This window comes from Mustela putorius, unplaced genomic scaffold, assembly GCF_011764305.1.
Source record: "Mustela putorius furo isolate JIRA1106 unplaced genomic scaffold, ASM1176430v1.1 tig00001059_pilon_pilon_pilon, whole genome shotgun sequence".
NCBI lineage: Eukaryota > Metazoa > Chordata > Mammalia > Carnivora > Mustelidae > Mustela > Mustela putorius.
In genome coordinates, this window is record NW_025421553.1 from 2,276,156 (window position 1) to 2,295,236 (window position 19,081).

The 19,081-nt window shown below is 42.4% G+C and overlaps 1 protein-coding gene and 1 non-coding gene across 14 annotated transcripts in view; one reads left to right on the forward strand and one right to left on the reverse strand.

The window, feature by feature from the left end:
- GRAMD2B (GRAM domain containing 2B) overlaps positions 1–18,367 on the forward strand; it is a 113,333-nt gene extending 94,966 nt beyond the window's left edge. For 7 of the 13 annotated variants that reach the window (XM_013060852.2, XM_013060848.2, XM_045087104.1 and 4 more), the window contains 10 exons: positions 2,513–2,608; positions 4,952–5,023; positions 5,123–5,203; positions 7,562–7,673; positions 8,224–8,346; positions 9,037–9,124; positions 10,031–10,135; positions 13,870–13,963; positions 14,620–14,700; positions 17,127–18,367. In XM_013060852.2, the coding sequence (XP_012916306.1) occupies positions 2,513–2,608; positions 4,952–5,023; positions 5,123–5,203; positions 7,562–7,673; positions 8,224–8,346; positions 9,037–9,124; positions 10,031–10,135; positions 13,870–13,963; positions 14,620–14,700; positions 17,127–17,168 (894 nt within the window). In that variant the 3' untranslated portion in view covers positions 17,169–18,367. Of the gene's footprint in view, positions 1–2,512; positions 2,609–4,951; positions 5,024–5,122; positions 5,204–7,561; positions 7,674–8,223; positions 8,347–9,036; positions 9,125–10,030; positions 10,136–13,869; positions 13,964–14,615; positions 14,701–17,126 lie in introns of all 13 variants that reach the window. The other 6 variants (XM_004761335.3, XM_013060850.2, XM_045087108.1 and 3 more) reach the window with 3 other exon arrangements.
- LOC123393887 lies at positions 1,391–1,495 on the reverse strand. The gene has a single exon (XR_006608695.1). It is a non-coding gene; the product is annotated as a U6 spliceosomal RNA (small nuclear RNA).
- Positions 18,368–19,081: the final 714 nt, after the last annotated feature.

Sequence of the window (19,081 nt, forward strand, 5' to 3'; positions counted from 1 at the left end):
CACACTGGTTTTCCAAAAAGGTAGTAGCGGGGTTGCTTTTGCATGTGCTATAGCTAATCTAAGAGACAAGGGGTTAAAAATCATCAGGAGGTAGGAACTTAAGAACTGTAATAGTGACCTGTACATTTCTTCCCTTCCCAGGATGGTGGCAAGGAGATTGGGGCCACAGATCTGTGGCAGAATTCCCATACTGCCAACAGAACTGGGTCCAACACGATCCTGTGTAAACTAAAGGCAGTTCACAATTCACTCTCGGGAGGGAAATTCTAAGCACCCTACCCTGGAGAAATATTAACAAAGTGCAGCCTTAATGTAATCAGGACATTTTGGTCAGTCTGACTGCATTTTCAGATACTGGTAAAAGTAAATGCATGGATCATATCCCATCTAGACTCAAACTGAAAAACGATTTATACTTTATTTCTCACATGTGATCTGGTTGTCATTTTATACTTATTAAGCAGTTGATTGAAAACTCCTTAAGAGTGTTCCATGCCTTAGATTATGAAAAAAACCAAATGTGTAGCCCCTAGTCTCTGTGCACTTGTGCTGCTGCTCAGAAACAAAATTAAACTCATTTTTATATCCTCATCCATCTTGGCAGACTTTACTTTTTTTCCCCCAAATTTATCCTAATGTTTACCATATGAGTTATCTCCTACACTTCAAAATTTGGGGCAGTAGAGTTCTTCGGCAAAATGGTTTTTAGGAAATATCTCATTAAGATTAGCCCCTCATTCTTCCATAGTCTTCCCATCTGGAACTTGGAGGGGCAGTAGAACATCTCTGTCTCATAAACCTAAATACAGGAAAGACAGTATTCAGAATTAAAAGCTCAGTTTTCTTCCTTCAAACTGACAGTACTAACCTAAGGCCCTCCTCTTCCCCACTGACCTTGTTGCTCTCTTCTAGAATATGTGAAGCATTTTTACAAGATAATGTACACTTGAATAAGTGTATCTGTGGAGGGAGTAAGTTCATTTTACCGTGGATGCAAGTGATTCTTTATCATGATTAAAGTGATATGGCCCGTTTCTCTTTGAAACCAAACTGGCTTGGGGGATATAAAAATATTGGAACATCTATTCTTCATGTTATCTGGTACATGCTTGTAATACACTGGATTAAAAAGAACCCACATTTTGGATTGGATTGATTCAGATTCTCTCATAACCCATTTATGACCTTGGACAAGTCACCTACCTCTGTAAACACATGTCCTACTCTCTTAGAGCATGTACTTTATAGGACTGTCCTAATTAAAATGACACTCTCATCTGTTCTAATTCTCTATTGTTCAAACCAGAGAAGTTGTTTAAGTTCTTTTATTTCACTCATCCTCTTATAAAAATAAGACGAATGAGAAAATGAATGACTTTTTTTTTTATTATTTAATGTGGAACATTTCATGAATTTCACTCATCTTTGCACAGGGGCCCTGCTAATCTCCTCTGTATCATTCCAATTTTAGTATATGTCCTGCCAAAATGAGCACAATACATTACTTTCTTAATGAGTGCTAGGTATTTTCCATATATTACCTCACTGAATCCACAGAAAATCCTGGGAAGCAGGGAAGATTATCTCCATTTTACAAATCAGAAACCTGAGACTTAGAAAGTGTGGTTTGTAAGATCGAGTAGGTCATGCAGATAGTATGGACTGTAAAAAGTAAAACAGCCAGCGGTTTTATCAGCAAAATGGGTTTATTCAGGAACGGGAGAGAAATCGCACTTTGAGCCATGCAAAGCTCTGGCAAACCATACGCAAGTCGAGATCAAAGGAGAAAAATATTAAATTATAGAGCAAAGGAGGAAGTTGGGAGGGGTTTCTTTGGACATAAGCTCATTGAAGAGAATTGAGCGTTCATGCCTTCTCATTGGCTGAGCTTGTTGCTGGGCAAGGAGAAATCCTTCCTTCCTCTGGCTGGGGTGGGTAGTCAAGTGGGCTTCTTCCTGTTGGGGTCTGCAACTGAGGACCAGAAGTGGTACAGGAGAGCTCCCCATTTAGGCATCCAGATTGCATTTTAAATAAGGTTTCCTTTATTCCCTTTCACGAAAGTAACAACTGAGAATTCAGATCCCGGACTTTCTGTCCAGTAGTGATTCCACTGTAACAGCGTCAGTCAAGGTTTTCCATACCTGTGTTTGTATAAGGATAGATGAGAGGGTGGTGTGTGGAGATTAGCCCTAGGGGGATGGCCACAAGCACTCTGTTTCTGTAGAGCCAGGGCCTACCTTTAAGATGACTGTGCATTTTGCATTCATTGCCTTGTCTCAAGATCAAGGTTTTTCACCCAGCCCTTCGAGTAGAATTGATGAGGCAGATTTACCCTCCGGCTTTGGAAGCAGAACTTGGAGGAGACTGGCTTTTTTTCCTGGAGGCTGGAGAGCTCCCTGGTGGTTTTGGATTTCTTCGTTAAACTTTAAAAAATTTTTTTTCTTCCTTCTACATGAAGATTTGAAGTCATGTTCAGTGAACACTCAACCAGTGTGAACTGATTCTGTTTCAGATCTCTATTCCGGCGTTCTCAGTCACCCTCATAAAGAAAACCAAAACTGCCCTCCTCGTGCCAAATGCCTTAATTATAGCAACAGTCACAGACCGGGTGAGTAGGCCTCGGAGACGAGGGCGCCTTCGCTTTGTCCTGTTTGTATAGTGTTTCCCCTCACAAGGTGCTTTATTCTAATATAATTGTTGGCAATTTTGCGTTTCCTGCTGACTTAATTCTACTTGCTTGACCAAGGTCAGAAACGGAAAATTCTTTCCTAACTCCCCTTTCTCTAGTATCTCTTGGAAGAGGCTAAACTGATATGTTGAGTTTCTTTAATATTTAAAACCAGCACCACTGCATTGTTGAGGGGATGAGACTGAAGAGTCTCTGGGACCCAGAACCTTACTCGGTCCTTCACCAGAGCTATCCCCAATATATGAACCCGGTGCTTGCCATGTGGGGTCAGCTTCGGGACCAGTTTCTAGCACCTCTTTGTTTCCAGGTTGCATAAAGTACTGTTCTATATAGAAATTCTGTATTTCTCTTGACTGTTGAGCTGCGCCACACATGTGTGACCGGATACTTGCATCGATAGTGGTGTTTATTTCAGTTTAGGCAGAAAGAGGGAGTGGAATAGTTCGGTTACTCATTTCTCACTTGAAATTTTTTTTTTTTTTTTAAGATTCTTACCTACTATTTCTATGTAAGCATAAAAGCTGCATTCCATTTCCAACCTTACTGGATAACTTGGAGAGGGAAAGAGAGTGGAGGAAAAGATAAAAGAGGCTATTCTGATGAGAGTCGGAAATAGGTTAATATTTTGAGAAAAAAAAAGTTTATAGTACGAGTGGCTAACAGGCATTAAGTACTTCTCGCCAGGCATACACTAAATGCTTTCCTTCTATTTTCACATTGATTTCACACTGCCACCCAGAAAGGCTAAGTGTTATTAGCCAACTGAGCCACCCAGGCGCCCGGGCCTCAGTTTTCTTAAGCGTCTAGACGCCTTTGGCTCAGGTCATGATCCCAGAGTCCCGGGATCGAACCCCACGTTGGGCTGCCTGCTTGGCGGGGGGCATGCTTCTCCCTCTTCCTCTGCTGTCTTCCACTGCTTGTGCTCTCCTGTTCTCTTATTCTGTTAAATAAAATAAAATAAAATCTTAAAAGAAAAGAAAACTGAAGCCCAGGGTCACTTGAGGGTCCAACTCTTCATTTCAGCTCAGGTCCTGATCTCAAGATCATGGGATCCAACCCTGCTATGGGCTCTGCAGGCAGGCGGAGTCTGCTTGAGATTCTCTCTGCCCCTCACATACTCTGTGCCCCTTCACATACTCTGCCTAAGTAAATAAAATATTCAAAAAAAAAAAACAAAAGAAAAACTGCAGCCAACTGTGGTTGAGCAGTTCGCCTACTGTCACCCACTTCTAAGTAGCAGAGCCAGACCTAGCAAGTGGGTCTAAAGGCAGAACCCACAGTGTTATCTACTCTGGAACACATACTTTCTGGGAAAACCTATCAAGGGCTCTCCTCCACGAATAAAAGGGATAATTATAAATTTCTGGAAGGGGGCTCTGAAAAGATTCTGTGGCTCAAACAGAGAAAGAGTGATTTTTAATATTTTCTTAACATATGTAACACTTTACCACTTAACATGGGTTTTTTTAAGATTTTAGTTACTTGAGAGAGAGAGAGATCACAAGTAGGCAGAGAGGCAGACAGAGAGAGGGGGGAAGCAGGCTCCCCACTGAGTAGAGAGCCTAATGCGGGGCTCCATCCCACGACCCTGAGATCATGACCTGAGCTAAAGGCAGAGGCTTAACCCACTGGGCCACCCAGGCATCCCCACTTAACATGTTCATGGTAAATTCATTTTTCCTTATGTCATGTGTCTCCAAATTCCTTCTCTAGTCTGATTTCACTTTTTGCCCATCACTTACATTTACATGCATCCACTAGAAAAATCTCCATATTTGTACAAGGGAGAATCTGAAAGTGGCTTGAAAAAGAAAGGAGCCTCTAAGAGCCTCTGGGAAATTCTTAGTGGAAATCTAGGTCAGAACAGAGAAAGAGGACCCTTGGGAAATGTTAAATACCTTAAAGGGGGGGAGGGGTGGTGGGAGAACAAGCTTCAAAGAAGATCTAGCAAGTATCACTAGGCTTTTTTTTAATATTATGACTTTTTTTTTTTTTAAGCCTGTGTGTGCTTGTTTGGAGCATCTGTTTCAGTGCCTTAACACCTTCACATTGCTATTACCTAAATGGGGTTTGAGGGGTTCTTTGCCCTTGTGGGGGAAGAGGTTTGGTTTATTATGGAAATGGAATTAAAAAAAAAAAAATGTGTGGGTGAATGAGAGTCTTTCCTTTGAAAAGGAAAAAAATTATATAAAATTTTTTGCACACTGAACTCTCACGTGTTTCCACGCAGTATCTGTTAATAATGACTATTTTGTTTTCCAGTACATATTTGTCTCCTTCCTCTCCAGAGATTCTACTTACAAGCTACTGAAATCTGTGTGTGGACACTTAGATGTGAGTACAACATCCCTAAGCCTCAGTTGCTGTCTCTCTTTTCTATTTCTGCTGGTTTCCTAGTTGATTTAGTTTTTCATTTTGTTTCATTAATTTCAGAATACGAGCATCGGGAACAGTCCCAACCCATCTTCTCTTGAAAACAGTTTCCGGGCAGACCGCCCTTCATCTCTGCCTCTGGTGAGTTGCCTACGTAACAATCTAAAAGCCACAGAAAGGGAACGTGTCCCACAATGACACTTCTCCTTACACCAGGATCAGGGGATGGAAGTAGCATAGGACCTTAAAATCTGAGGTCAAATCTGAAGACAAGGGCATTTCTGTGCTGAAGAAAAGGGGGCCATAGGAGGCCATAAACTTTTTTAAGGTAACTAAAGAGCCATCCTAGAAAAGAAACAGGATAGTGGGCTGTCTGGGTGAGCAAGTGGTCAGTGGAGATGTTTGTAAAATCTTGCTATCTTTGCTTGTCAGTGTTTTGCAATTGTAGAAGAACTCTGTAGTCACCAAGTGAAAGAGATTTTTTTCCCCCTTTAGATTTTGTTGACTGAATAGTAAATCTCCAGTGGAAAGTAGTTCCCCCCATTTTTACCTATGATGCTGTGATGTCAGCCCAAGAGAGTCCTAGCCATATTTATTCAAGTCCTTATTCCCAAATTGATTCCTGTTAAATATCAGAATACCTTGAGTACAATAGTATGAGCCCATGACTCCCACATCTACAAATCTTCTGAGAGCTATTAAATAGTACAGGGACTGAAAACATGTACACATAAAAAGTCGTCCAAGAATGTTCACAGCTGGCACACCTGGGTGACTTAGTCAATTAAGTGTCTGCCTTCAGCTCAGTTCATGATCTTGTTGTCCCGGGACTGAGTCCCCCATCGAGCTCCCTGCTCAGCAGGGAGTCTGCTTCTCTCTCTCTCTCTCTCTCTCTCACTCTTTCTCTCTCTTTCTCGCTGTCTCTCAGGTGAATGGATAAAATCTTTAAAAAAAAAAAATGTTCACAGCTGAACTGTCTGTAATAGCTAAAAAACAAACAATTCTAATGTCCATCATCTGCTGAATGGATGAATAAAATGCCATATGTCCATACAATAGAATATTATTTGGCCATACAAAGGAAGGAGTACTGACACATACAACATGAAAGAACCTTGAACACATGACACTAGGCAAGAGAAGCCAGACTCAAAAGGCCACATACGGTAGGATTCCATTTATACAAAATGTCCCAAACAGACACCCTGACAGGGAAAGTAGAGGAGTGGTTGCCAAGAGATGGGGCAAGGGAGAAGTTAGAAGGGAGAAGCTTCTAGGTAAAGGGATTCACTTTGCGGGTGGTGGAAATGTGCTGAAATAAGACAATGGTGATGGCAGCATAACATTCTGATTATTCTAAAAACCACTAAATGGTATGCTTTAAATGATGATTTTTGTATCATTGAATTTTATCCCAATTAAAAAAAAAAAAACCAAGATGTATAATTTGGAATCCAACAAACTTGGTTTCAAATCTGGCTTCCGCCCAGCTGAGTTATGCCATCAGAGAAGCGCTTTTAACTGCTGTGACTCAGTTTCTTCATCCAGCCAAATGCCAACTTCATGGTGTGGCTGTGAAGATTAAGTGCAGTCGTCGGTCTGAAGAGCTTTGCATACTGCCTGATACATGATAGGCTTTCAGTCAGTAATTACTAAATCCAAGAGACTGGAATTCTTCAACTTTCTCTTTCCTATATATTTTTGCATGAAATTGAAATGAACTGAAATGAAATTGAAATGAATTATTGAAACGATCCAAAGATAGCCAGTGTAAGCTGAAAGGCTGGTCCTTTGCTATTTTGCAGCTAACTCAGCTGTGAAAATCTCAGCTTACTTGCACCTCCTGGCAGTGGGGAAGGGTACATTTTAATGACCCCTGCGGTCCCTTCAGTACTTAAGCACTTGGGGGAAACAAGTGGGATAAAAGTTAAACACCCCTGCTTTGTCCCTACTGCTCACACCTCTATCCTCCTTCTATAATTCACAAGTTATAGCACAGCCTCTCCTTTAATTTGGTTGGTGGAAAGGAGCTAAAACTTTGCTTTCAGTGTCTAATTTGTTAAAGGCATTTTTCCTTTCATTAAAATTCCTTTTTTTATACTGTGATTTAAAGAACACCTTTGCATTGAGAACATGGGTTTAGAAAACTGTGCTTCCATTTCTTTCCTCCGATATGTCTGTGCCGATCACTTTTTCTCAAGACAGAATGCTAATGAGACTTTTCCAGTTGGACCCTGGAAGCTTTTTCAATCATCAGCAGTGCTTTTTCTAAACATTTGTTGTTTCAAACAAGTTGGCCACTGTTGATAGGATTTTAACGGCCCAGAAAAATCTGTTTGGTCACCAGATACTCTGATCTGTTGGGGAAATCCCAGGGGTATGGGGTAATCCTCCCTTCTTTATCAGTGTTTTATAAGTGAGGCCCAAGTGTGGGGGTTACAGAGGCCTGTCTGTTTACTGAGGGGAATTGGACTCTGTACACTTCCTTGTTTCCTTCAGGATTTCAACGATGAATTCTCAGATCTGGATGGAGTGGTTCGACAAAGAAGGCAAGACATGGAAGGATACAGCAGCTCTGGTTCTCAGACTCCCGAATCTGAGAACTCTCGAGGTCTGAGAAATTTCTGTATGTTACCTAAAGTATACAGATATCCTCATCTCACGCCTATAAAACAAAACAAAACCAACAAAAACCACCTTGCCAATCAGGAAGGGACTAATTAACAATTAAAATTCGATAAGAGACTCTGGAGAAAGGGTCGTTTGAAAGTTTCAGGGAAAAGAATTGTCTGCTTGGTTAAAAAAAAATTCTCTTTATACACATTTAATAAATCTCTTAAATTGACATCATATTAGGGCAGTTCAGAGAGAAACACACAAAATGTTTTGTTTTGTTTTACCTCTTCTTTCAATCATATTGTTCACTGTTCTAGCTGAATGGGCCCAGTGAGTTAGTGGGCTAAGGACAGACTGTCCTTGTATCATTTTCTTACTTCTTAAGCATTGAATTTCAATACCTAGCCACTGAACCAAATTGTGAGAAGATCCATTTATATTCTCAGCCATTATGCATGTTGTGAGATTAATTTGCTTTGTGGTTGATGCTGTGTTTTTAAATGCACTGGGAAGGAAACTTAGCCAGCCCCATTTTGGCTTGATAGATTTCCATGTGACAGAATCCCAGACAGTTCTGAACGTCTCCAAGGGAGAAACAAAACCAACCCGGGCAGATGCCCATGTGAATAGAGTGCCTGAAGGAAAAGCCAAGAGTCTCCCTGTACATGGTAAGGAACAGAATGTCTTGGGTAAGGGAGTGTGGTAGTCATCAGCTTGTAACTTTTCAAGGACCCCCATATATCAGGGGCCCCTGGGTGGCTCATTTAAGCATCCCACTCTTCGTTTTGGCTCAGGACATGATCTCAGAGTCCTGGGATCAATCCCTGCATTGCCCTCAGTGCTCTGTGGGGAGTCGGCTTCTCCCTCTCCCTCTGCCCCTCCTTCTCACTCAATAAATAAAATCTTCAATAAAAAATAAAGGGCACCCATATTTCAGTTTATGACTGCCTTTCATATTCCCACCCCTCCTTTCCTACTGTAGGTCTTTGTTCTGTGCATATTAATTCATGCACTCATTCAACAAACATTATCCAGTTTTGTGCTTTATTGTGAGGGATACAGAGGTGACTTGTCTTCCTGGAGGTCCCTTCATTATTTATAGTGTCTTGAGAATGTTACTCAAAAACTGGTGATGAAACTCAAATTAAATTATTGCTTACTTAATAAGTATTCTAATAGCTGTTTACCAATTATACTGATATGAGAGCAAGGACAGACACCTGGAAGGCTTCAGTGTTTTCTTCAGTGTCTATTATCCTGGAATAATTACCTCTTTCAAGTACCTCTTCCCTGCAGGGACTTTGCTGGATGAAGGAGGTGTGTTGTAGTTTTAAAACCATTTTTTCTTCTCCCAACAGGTCAGTCAGAAACCACTGGAGTCCTACACAAATTCAAGTCTCAGACATGTACGACTCTCCACCATATTCTTATATTTTACGCAATTGTGTAAGTAGATGAATTTACTATGAGTGACTTAAAATCATTCATTTCTCTAAAAGAACAGTCTCACGGTTCCAAGAGTCCTTGTAAATCTCAGTTGTCTCTCATGTGACCCATATCTTACCTTTGACAGTTTTGTCTCCTATTCCAACATTTTGTTTTCCTTAGGCTTAGGTTACATTTTCCTATTCATTCCCTTATTTAAATAAATGGAAGGAAGGAAGACCAAATTGGGCCAATTCCAGCAGAGGACTACGTTATGAGTGGATACTATTAGTAAGAAAACTGTTCTGTGAATGATGAAGCATCTTTGGCCTTACTATTTATCTTCTCATCTATCCCATGTTCTCTGGACAGAGGCCAAAACAACTTCCAAATACCATCATGCCTTTTACTGTGAAAACTCTGGCATAACTTGAAGACCTTTCCTCCTCAGCTTCCAGCCTTTAACCAATTGTTTTTCTGAAAATAGGCTGACCCAGTTCTAGGTTCTCCTTACTACCAGGGAGAATGTGCCCAGTTTGGTTTCCAGATAAAGAAGGGAACTTGTGAGTCACCAGAGAACGAGACTGGGCACTCACTGGCCAGGCCCTCCTAGTAAGGGACACAGCACCGCAGGGGAGGAGCACAGGCTTGGTAATCCACCTTGGGCATAGCCTTGAGGGACCCTAGTAGAATGGCCATTGTTTATAAATTGAGGAACCTGGATCAGAAGATTTTAAATCCTATTTTCGCTCTCAAGTTTTGTGACAAGCCATCAGCCTATTGAAAAAAAGACCTTTTTCAAGTCTCTCTGGCAAGTTAATTTTGGAAAATACCTTGCCTTAAAGATACAACACTGGCCCTGAGTTGATAGTTTCATGAATGTCAGTTCATGAACCTACTAAGAATTTCTCTTTTATCCCTTTCCAGTGTCTGTGCACTAATCATCTCGACCTTCTACATGAGATACAGAATTAATACTCTGGAGGAGAGGCTGGGGTCACTAACCTCCATCGTGGACACTCATCATCAGGAGTAAGACGATTCCCTCCCGTGCTATCATCTGCTTGCTCCTGAGACTAGTCTAATGTTGGGTGCTTACCATCCTTCTTAGCAAATGTGAACTGAGGTTACATTCCATAGGAGACATTTTGTTAAGTGCATCCAGGGGGGATAAAGGGGTGGGTGGGAGGGTCCTAGAAATGAATGCCTGGATTCTGAACTGTTCTTGCTAGAGTGTTGCCAGATTATCAAGAAACATGCCTGATTTTACATTATCTTGTTCTGGTAGCCCAAGACTCAGCTGTGACCTTGGCCCACTTAGTAAAATATACCAGTTTATCTTACTAAAATGGCAGTGAGTGAAGACACTAATAGGAAAGAAGCAATTCAAATAGCTCAGCTCATTTATCACATATTAACTCTTTACATTAACTCATATATTCACAAAATTCTTGAGTACTTTTAAGATCTCTGTGACTAGTATTAGCTGAATACATCTGTGAAGATTTTCTATCTCACCCACTCAGAGCTCATTCCTTCAAATCCATATACATAAGGATTTTGATCCATTACCAAAAAGTGAAATAAATTACTCCATGTTAGAAAGCATATTTGTAACACAAGTTAGTTTGTTTGTTTGTTTGTTTCTTTCTTTCTTTCTTTCTTTCTTTTTTAAACTGTTGGGTTTTTCTTTTTTAGTTTAAGTAATCTCTACACCCAACATCGGGCTCAAACTCATGACCCAGAAATCAAGAGTCACGAGCTCTTCTGAGCCAGCCAGTGCCCAACTCAATTTCTACAAGTAGTGATACTCATTTACAGAGCTTATACCACCTACTAGAGACTCTATTAAAATAGATAACATGCGGGGTGCTTGGGTGGCATAGTTGGTTAAGCAGCTGCCCTCAGCTCAGGTCATGATTCCAGGGTACTGAGATCAAGTCCCACATCAGGTTCCCTGCTCAGCAGAGAGCCTGCTACTCTCTCTCCCTCTGCCTGTCACTCTGCTTACTTGTGCTCTCGCTCTGTCAAATAAATAAATAAAATCTTAAAAAAACAAAACAAAACAAACAACAACAACAACAAAAATTACATATATATATATGTGCAATTCTCTCTAATTTTATGTTCACCATAACTTTTTAAAAAGATTTTATTTATTTATTTGACAGACAGCACCATAGCCTTTTAAGACAACTTTTATTCCCATTTTACAGATGAGGAAAACGAAGACCCAGAGAAATAATTTACTGTCATACAGTTTATAATAAAATCAGGTCTCAGATGCAAGTCAGTATGACTACACGGAGGACAGGCTTTCCCATCTACCAGTGGCTTGGTTGTGAGGAACAGCCTAGGAACTGGATTAGGCTGTAGAGAGTGTGCTTCAGAATCATCTGATGGCTTGTTAAAACAGACTGCAGGGCCCCTCCCCAGAGTTTCTGATGCACTAGAATGGAGGGCCCAAGAATTTGCATTTCTGTCAAGTTCCTAGGTGATGCTGATGGTGCTGGCATGGGTCTGTACTTGGAGAATTACTAGATAATGCCATTCTAGGGCCTCTTTATGCTCAAATAATGACCTAAAGTCTCGTTCTGTGGCTTACATGTCTGCTGGCATACAGGTTCTTTCTGAACCATAACATATACTGTTGAGCCAATATAGTGGAAACATAAAGAACAGTCTAGAATAGATTTATACCCTGCCCTTACTTTCTCCCTTCTTGTTCAATATGCTAACATACTTAGGCCAGAGTAATATCGTGTGCCCTCCTAGTTCACTATCATATACAGGATTGGTTTTTTGTTTTTGTTTTTGTTTTCTTTAAAAGAGAGAGATCACAAATAGGCAGAGAAGCAGGCAGGGCCGGGCGGGGGGGGGCGGGGAGCAGGCTCCCTGCTGTGCAGAGAGCCTGATGTGGGGCTCAATCCCAGGACCCTGAGATCACAACCCAAGCCGAAGGCAGAGGCTTAACCCACTGAGCCACCCAGGCGCCCGAGGGTTGTTTTTTTTTTTAACAAAAATGTACTTTATGTCTGATTTTATCATTTTGTTAACTTGGTGATGATGAGGGGGAAACTCCCGCTAAAAAGAACAAAGGGAATATTCATTCCACTATTTACTCAACATGGGGCTTCTGGGTGGCTCAGTCATTAGGAGTCTGCCTTTTGCTCAGGTCATGAACCCAGGGTCCTGGAATTGAGCCCTACATTGGGCCCCCTGCTCAGTGGGGAATCTGCTAATCGCTCTCCCTCTGCCTGTCACTGTCCCTACTTGTGTGGGCTCTCTCTCAAATAAATAAAGATTTTGTATGTATTTATTTGATAGAGAAGGAGCACAAGAGTAGGAAGGGTCAGAGGGAGACGCAGACTCCCCTGAGCAAGGAGCCTAATGCAGGACTTGATCCAGGACCCGGGATCATGACGTAGGCCGAAGGCAGACACCTAACCAACTGAGCCAACCAGTTGCCCATAAATAAAATCTTAAAAAAAAAAAAAAAAAAAAAAACACGAAACAAGAAACAACCCAGGAAGAAGTAGTGTAAAGAATCTTCATTTAAAGGAAAAAATCACAAAGATTATGACATGGGACCAAGAACACCCATGATGGGAAGAATATGTTCATAAAGTGATTTATAAGACCTGAGCCTAATCTTCCTTTCACCAAGGTGATCCAGCCAGGCTGCCCCATCGTTGGATCCACACTTGTAAGTGGGTCGGTTAGTGGTCGCAGAATCCATTCCTTTTAGTGGCTTTGTCGGTGCATCAGTAGCCTGTATGCTCTCAAAATTTCATGTTGATCCATCAGTTCCATGGGTCTCCGTTCTCTCTAGACACTGACAGATTCCCATTCAGCTTCCTGTCTGGGATCTAAGATTTTGATGGTGCGGCTCAGGGATACAGAAAGCTGTTTGTTTTTAGTACTAGTATACAGAAAAACATCTAATTCCTTTCTTAATGTTTAGAGGGTCCTTAGTCATTCACCAAGTACCTGTGTTAAATAATTAGACCCGAGTCCCACTGCCATCTCAGCAGGGAGCCTGCTTCCTCCTCTCTCTCTCTCTCTGCCTGCCTCTCTGCCTATGTGATTTCTCTCTGTAAATAATTTAAAACCTTAATGGCTAAATAAATTACAGCCAAGAAATATGGAGAAGCTAGAGACCATGGTTCTTAACCTTAACATGAAAATCTGCTCAAAGGTGTTAGACCACTTCTCCAGGAAAATGTACACACAGCGCTCAATTTCCTACAGTTTCAGCTGGTATGGGACCCCACTGAGCCCTGGGGAAGAGCCCATGCTGTAAATACTTGAAACGGTACACAACGAATCCATGTTCCCTTGTAAGACAAGGCCAGCTCCATGGGCATGGCAAATCCCAAACTAGAAAAGTCTTGCACTTGAGCAGCAATTTGACTAAAACTCCTGTGTAAATAAATGGTCTCTCCTCCAAAAATAAGTCTGTGACTGAGAAGAGCAGTAATTCTCACTCATTTCTGGTCTGGTGGGGACAGCAAGGATATTCGAGGTGAACAAGAGGTCTAAGAAGCCATGTGCTGGAGCACTTTTTTTGGTTCGGAAGCCAAGGTACAACACGGCCACTTCCACAAAAACAGGTTAAGAGATGTCCAGCCTTTCCAATGTTAACAAGTGAAATGCTCACGCCTGACGACTGTAACCCAGTTTTCTATACAAATAAATTTTAAATGTGTTCATTCCACTTCCTTTGCCACCGCTGCACATAATCATTTTTCTCTTTGTTCTTACAGACAGACAGCACCATCCGGCCTGGGGTCACAAGTACAATTAAATGTGGAGGTTCTCTGCCAAGAGCTGACGGCTAACATAATGAAATTAGAAAAGGTGACTCACATATTTCCTGGGCTGGGGTGAGAGCCGTGGTGTCTGCTGATGGCCAGACAGCACGGGTCACGCACACAAACACCGGCACGGGGTAGCAAGCAGCCTCCGTGAGCAGAGCCAGCCAGGGAATGTCATTGTAAATGGGAAAAAGAGTATTTTTTTTAATTCCACCCAGAAACAGATTTCAGTCTCACTCTCCGTGTGGGTACATCTTTGACTTTTCCTCCTTAGAAAGATTTCTCTCTACCACAAGGGCCCGATGGCCAGTGACCACTGACACAGGGCTCAGTGGAAGGGACACAGCAGGAAGTGTCCTCACCACAGAGTGGGCCCCAGCCGCACCCAGGCCGATTGTTGCCATCCATGAAATACTGTGTTCAGTCTGTTGGAACCCCTGCCAGATGGATGTCACTGTTCTGTCTGGCAGACAAAGAGTCCAAGTTTCCGAGTAACTCGCTCAAAGAGACACACAGAGAAAGTTGGCAGATCTGGAATGTGAACCAGGTCTGATTCCACTGTTGTGTTTGCTGCTCCTCACAGGCCAACCTGAGGCCTTGCCAGTAAACCTCTGATGTACATTTACCCTCTAGAATTATCTAACAGTAGGGCAGTTTTCGAGCAGATCTGTCCTAAAACCTGTCATTCTTCGAAGCCAGGAGGAGGGCGTACAGGAAGATTGGCACAGGAGAACCGGCCCAGAATTAAACCTAACTAACATTTCTTCACCTCTCCTTCCGGTATGTCCCTCTCTTCCATCTGGTGGTTTGTTTCTGCCCTAAACCTTAAGGAACGGTTTCAGGTACAGGGGTTCCGTTTAGACTGTTACCACAAATGCCCAGCGTAGCTCTCCCTAACAGTGCAGTTATGTTTACCTGGTAAGAAATGTGAAATACAAATTAGCCAAATGATGTTGGTTTTGCTAAACTAAATGGTGGTTAGCACTCAGTTACTGAAGGATTGAGAGCCAAGGAGTTTCCAAAGTTCTGCTTGAAACTGAAGGATGACCTAGAATTCCTACTGAATCTATGGACAAACTTGGAAACTTTTCCTCTTCTTAATCCAAAATCATCCTAGAGAAAGTCGGTTGTAGCCACACAAAGAGTTTTCTTTTCTAAAATGTGAGTTGCTGAGAGTTGAAGAGATGTTTTTTATAAGTGCCCCGCCATGCTTACAGACGTCAGGCTTCCACACTGGCCTGGAGAACAGGTTGGTCATCATTCTCCATCCAGTTGCTCACACTGGTACGCAAGGGCATTTTGGGGCTAGAAGCACCCAAATTCCTGCCCGTCCCCTTTTGCACTCCCTCCCACTCTGGTGCCAGACCCAGCTAGGGCCCCCCACGCTGTAATGAGGGACAGAACCTGTCCACAGGGGGCAGACAGACATAGCTGTGTCTCCTGCCTTCCGCCTCAGCTTCTTCTAGAGCCCAGCTCCTCGGCTCGGAGGCCTGCACTCCCACCAGAAACCTAGGTCCCGAAGCAGCAGTAGTAAAATAAGTGGAGTTAGGCCCCCGTGCTGTGTGGAAGTTCTAAAAGTTGTAAGTTGCCCACACAGCTCAAAGGACTCTGGGCATGAACAATCCTGCTCTGGTTCACAGGTCCGCCCCGCTCTGCAGAGGCTGTCTGCAGCGGGGGGCGCAGACTCGAGGTGCACTCACGGCTGCCCCCCCCAGCTTTTACTTCCAGGTTTCTGTCTTTGGAGGTGTGTTTTAGATATTTTGATTATCAGGGACTTTATGTCCTTTCTTTTTCTTCCTTCGTACACCTGCTTTTCTGTTTACCTCCGGTCCTGTGGAGTACGTAGGAAAGCCAGGGCAGAGTAACAGGGTGGGGACAAAGGCAATGCCTTTTACAGGTCATGAGATAAATAAGTAAACTTATTGTCTGAGAGCCGCAAATGACATTCATGGCGGAGCAGAAGCAGCAGACCTCTGTTTTCACCCTTCATCTGCCACTGAGTATGTGGCTGATCTCCCAGTTCGTGTGTGAAACCTGTGTGTGGTGGCGGAGGGCACTGAGGGGAGCACCTGTGAAGTTCCCGGCACAGACGTCCTAGATGCTTTGCTCCTCACCAACCCTGGGTGCCTGCAGGACATCACAGACTGGTCTATAGAAATAGATAGGGGCTCAGGGGGTTAAAGCCTCTGCCTTTGGCTCGGGTTATGATCTCAGGGTCCTGGGATCGAGCCCCGTGTTAGGCTTTCTCCTCGGCAGGGAGCCTGCTTCCCCCACCTTTCTCTCTGCCTGCTTGTGATCTCTGTCAAATAAATAAATAAAATTAAAAAAAAAAAAAAAGGAAGTAGATACTACCTGGGGCACCTGGGTGGCTCAGTCAGTGGAGCATCTGACTCTTGTTTTCAGCTCAGGTCATGATCTCCAGGTGGCTCGATGGAGCCCCATATCCGGCTCAGTGGGGAGTCTGCTGGAGTTTCTCTCTCCCTCTCCCACCTTGTGCTTGTACTCACTCTCTCAAAAAAAAAAAAAAAAAAAGGATTTGTGTATATATATATATATATATACACACACACACACACACAAACACGTGTGTGTGTGTGTATCTTTTCTTTCATGGGGTTCCCCACTCCCATCACCATACTGCTTGTTGAGAATTCCTTGCTTAGAATTCCTGAAAGTTCACTTACTCAGCAAATATCTACTGAGCACATTTCTAATGCCCAACACTGTCCTGTGGTCTCAAGATCCAAAGATATGTCACGGACCTGGGCCTGTGAAACTCAGTCTTCTGGGAAATGGGTAATATCTCGTAGGAGTGTTCAACTTTGATGGTTTGAGTCAGACACCACAGGACACACATGCTCCATAAGGCTCAGTTTCCCATTATCTGTATTTAGGTCACACATGGTGCTGTGAAGGCTTTTTGTTCTTTTCCTTCCATCTGATTTCTTTTGGTCTCTCCTAACATTTGCATCTTTGTGCCACTCTTCGTTTTTAGCCCCCCCCCCCTTTTTTTTCATCTTAAAGTGGATTATCAACAGAGTTTATTTCCATTAAGCAGCATTTGCCTGATCTCCACTGAATGTGGGAGCCGCTTTTTATTCAACGTAGAATAGATGAATCTCAGACATTATCCAGATCATGGCAAATGGGCTCTTGGTAGAAGCCATTCTATTTAGGAACAGGAACTTCTCTCTTGTTATTTCCAGATACAAAACAACCTCCAGAAGCTGCTTGAGAATGGTGACTGACAGACCGGGTCAATCGTTCAGGCCGACATGATACCTCGCTCGCGCATCCCTTTGGAGAAGGTGCTCCCCGAGGCATTCTGGTGGAGCGCTCCCTGCTGGCCAGAGGAGCGGGCTGACCAGCATCCCCAGCCATGTTTGCACTTGGAGGTCTCCAGCTCAGGAAGGGGGGGAGGGGGAATAATTCTGGTTCCTGTGCAATAAACATTGACCCTGTCTCTCTGAGGAAGTTTTCAGTGCTGCTGCCCGAACAAAACAGACCCAGGTCTGGAGGTCTCTGGAAGGGCCTGGTGGACACTCTCGGGTGATTATGGTGCCACAGTTCTCGTGACTGTATCAGCAAACACACTCCACTCCGTGCCTTTTTAGTCCTTTCTGTGCTCCTTTTCTCTCCTTTACACCCCTCTGAACCAGCGTTCCAACGAAGGGAGAGATCATGTGCCAAAAACCTGATACGGTCCTTTCAAGAATGAGCCCTGGTTCTCCAAAACAGACTTGCCTCAAAGAACACCAGCATTTTTTTTTTTTTCTTTTCCGCCCTTCTGCTGTTCTGTTCTGCTTTAAATCACCCTGCATACCTTCTCAATTCAGTACGGACAAGAATATCACAAAGCAGATTAGAAGTACCCCGTTTATGTTGTGCTTTGTTCCTGTAACTAATACTTAATTGGACTGATCGTCACCCGGCCCAGATCAAGAATCTATGACCACATGCAACTGAAGTACTAAATTAAACTTACTCAAAACCAAAACTAATCTTTAAACCAAAAAGTACAATATGATTTGATACTGGATGAAAAACGCTGAATTTTTAAGTTTATAGGTGGATGATGTTAGTTTTGAAACAGGCTGCCTGCATGGAATGCTGAAACCCCTCCCAGCATGACAAATGAATGCTTCTCTCTTGCTGACCAGAAGAAGTGACTGGCGGTTTCCTAACTTCTATTTACCATATGGGTTGGCTGGGTTTTATTAATTATTTAGGTACCATAAGATCTGTAATATAAATGATACTCTGTTTCTATTGGCAATGCATTTTATAATCATTTCTATGAAATGTACTTTGTTTAATCAGATAAGCTAATAAATGAATTGGTTACATCATTTATATTTGTTAGCCTGTTGGACAAGAACTGTGCCTGGTGCACCACCCCACACCCCCGGCTTTTAATAAATACTCATTGGCTAAAATGCCCTGCTAACACTGTGTTCTGTCCATTTGTAAACTCATTTAACTAAGACAACGTGGCCTTTTTAACTGCTTCTCCCCTCCTCTCTACTATTTCCAACTCACCCATACTTCTCTCTTCCCAAGTATCCATTTCAAAACTTCAAAATAATTTTAAATTCTGGGGTGGCAATGATACAGGGGAAAGAAAATGAACTTTTAAATCATAAAAATAATGCTTTATTCTTGGGTTCATGCTTTATAAGTTGTGTGACCTGGAGATCTTTGTCCTTTTCCCCCGTTTTATGTATGTGACTAAAAGTACCAACAAAAAGTATCACTGAGAGGATCAAATATGATATCTCTAGAGCCCATCAGTGTCATGCCAATAGTATACTCTCATAACAAGGGCCATATTCATTCTTTTTCAAAATGTTCTCATGTCTGACATTCCAGTTTCATAAAAGTTCTAAGTCAGTATAGTCCAAACCCATTAGAAATTCAAGAATGGGTAAACTACCTACACCTATACAGAGAAATTTTACAACATATGAAAAGCTTTGTATGCCCAATGTATTATATTAAATACCCAATGTATTAAAAGGTTTAAATTTCACAGTAAAGAAAACAAAACTAAAAGGCAACCTTCAGAATAGGAGAAGGTATTTGCAAATAACACATCCAATAAAGAATTAGTACCTAAAAAATATAAAGAACTTACACCCCCCCAAAAGAAGACATCCAGATA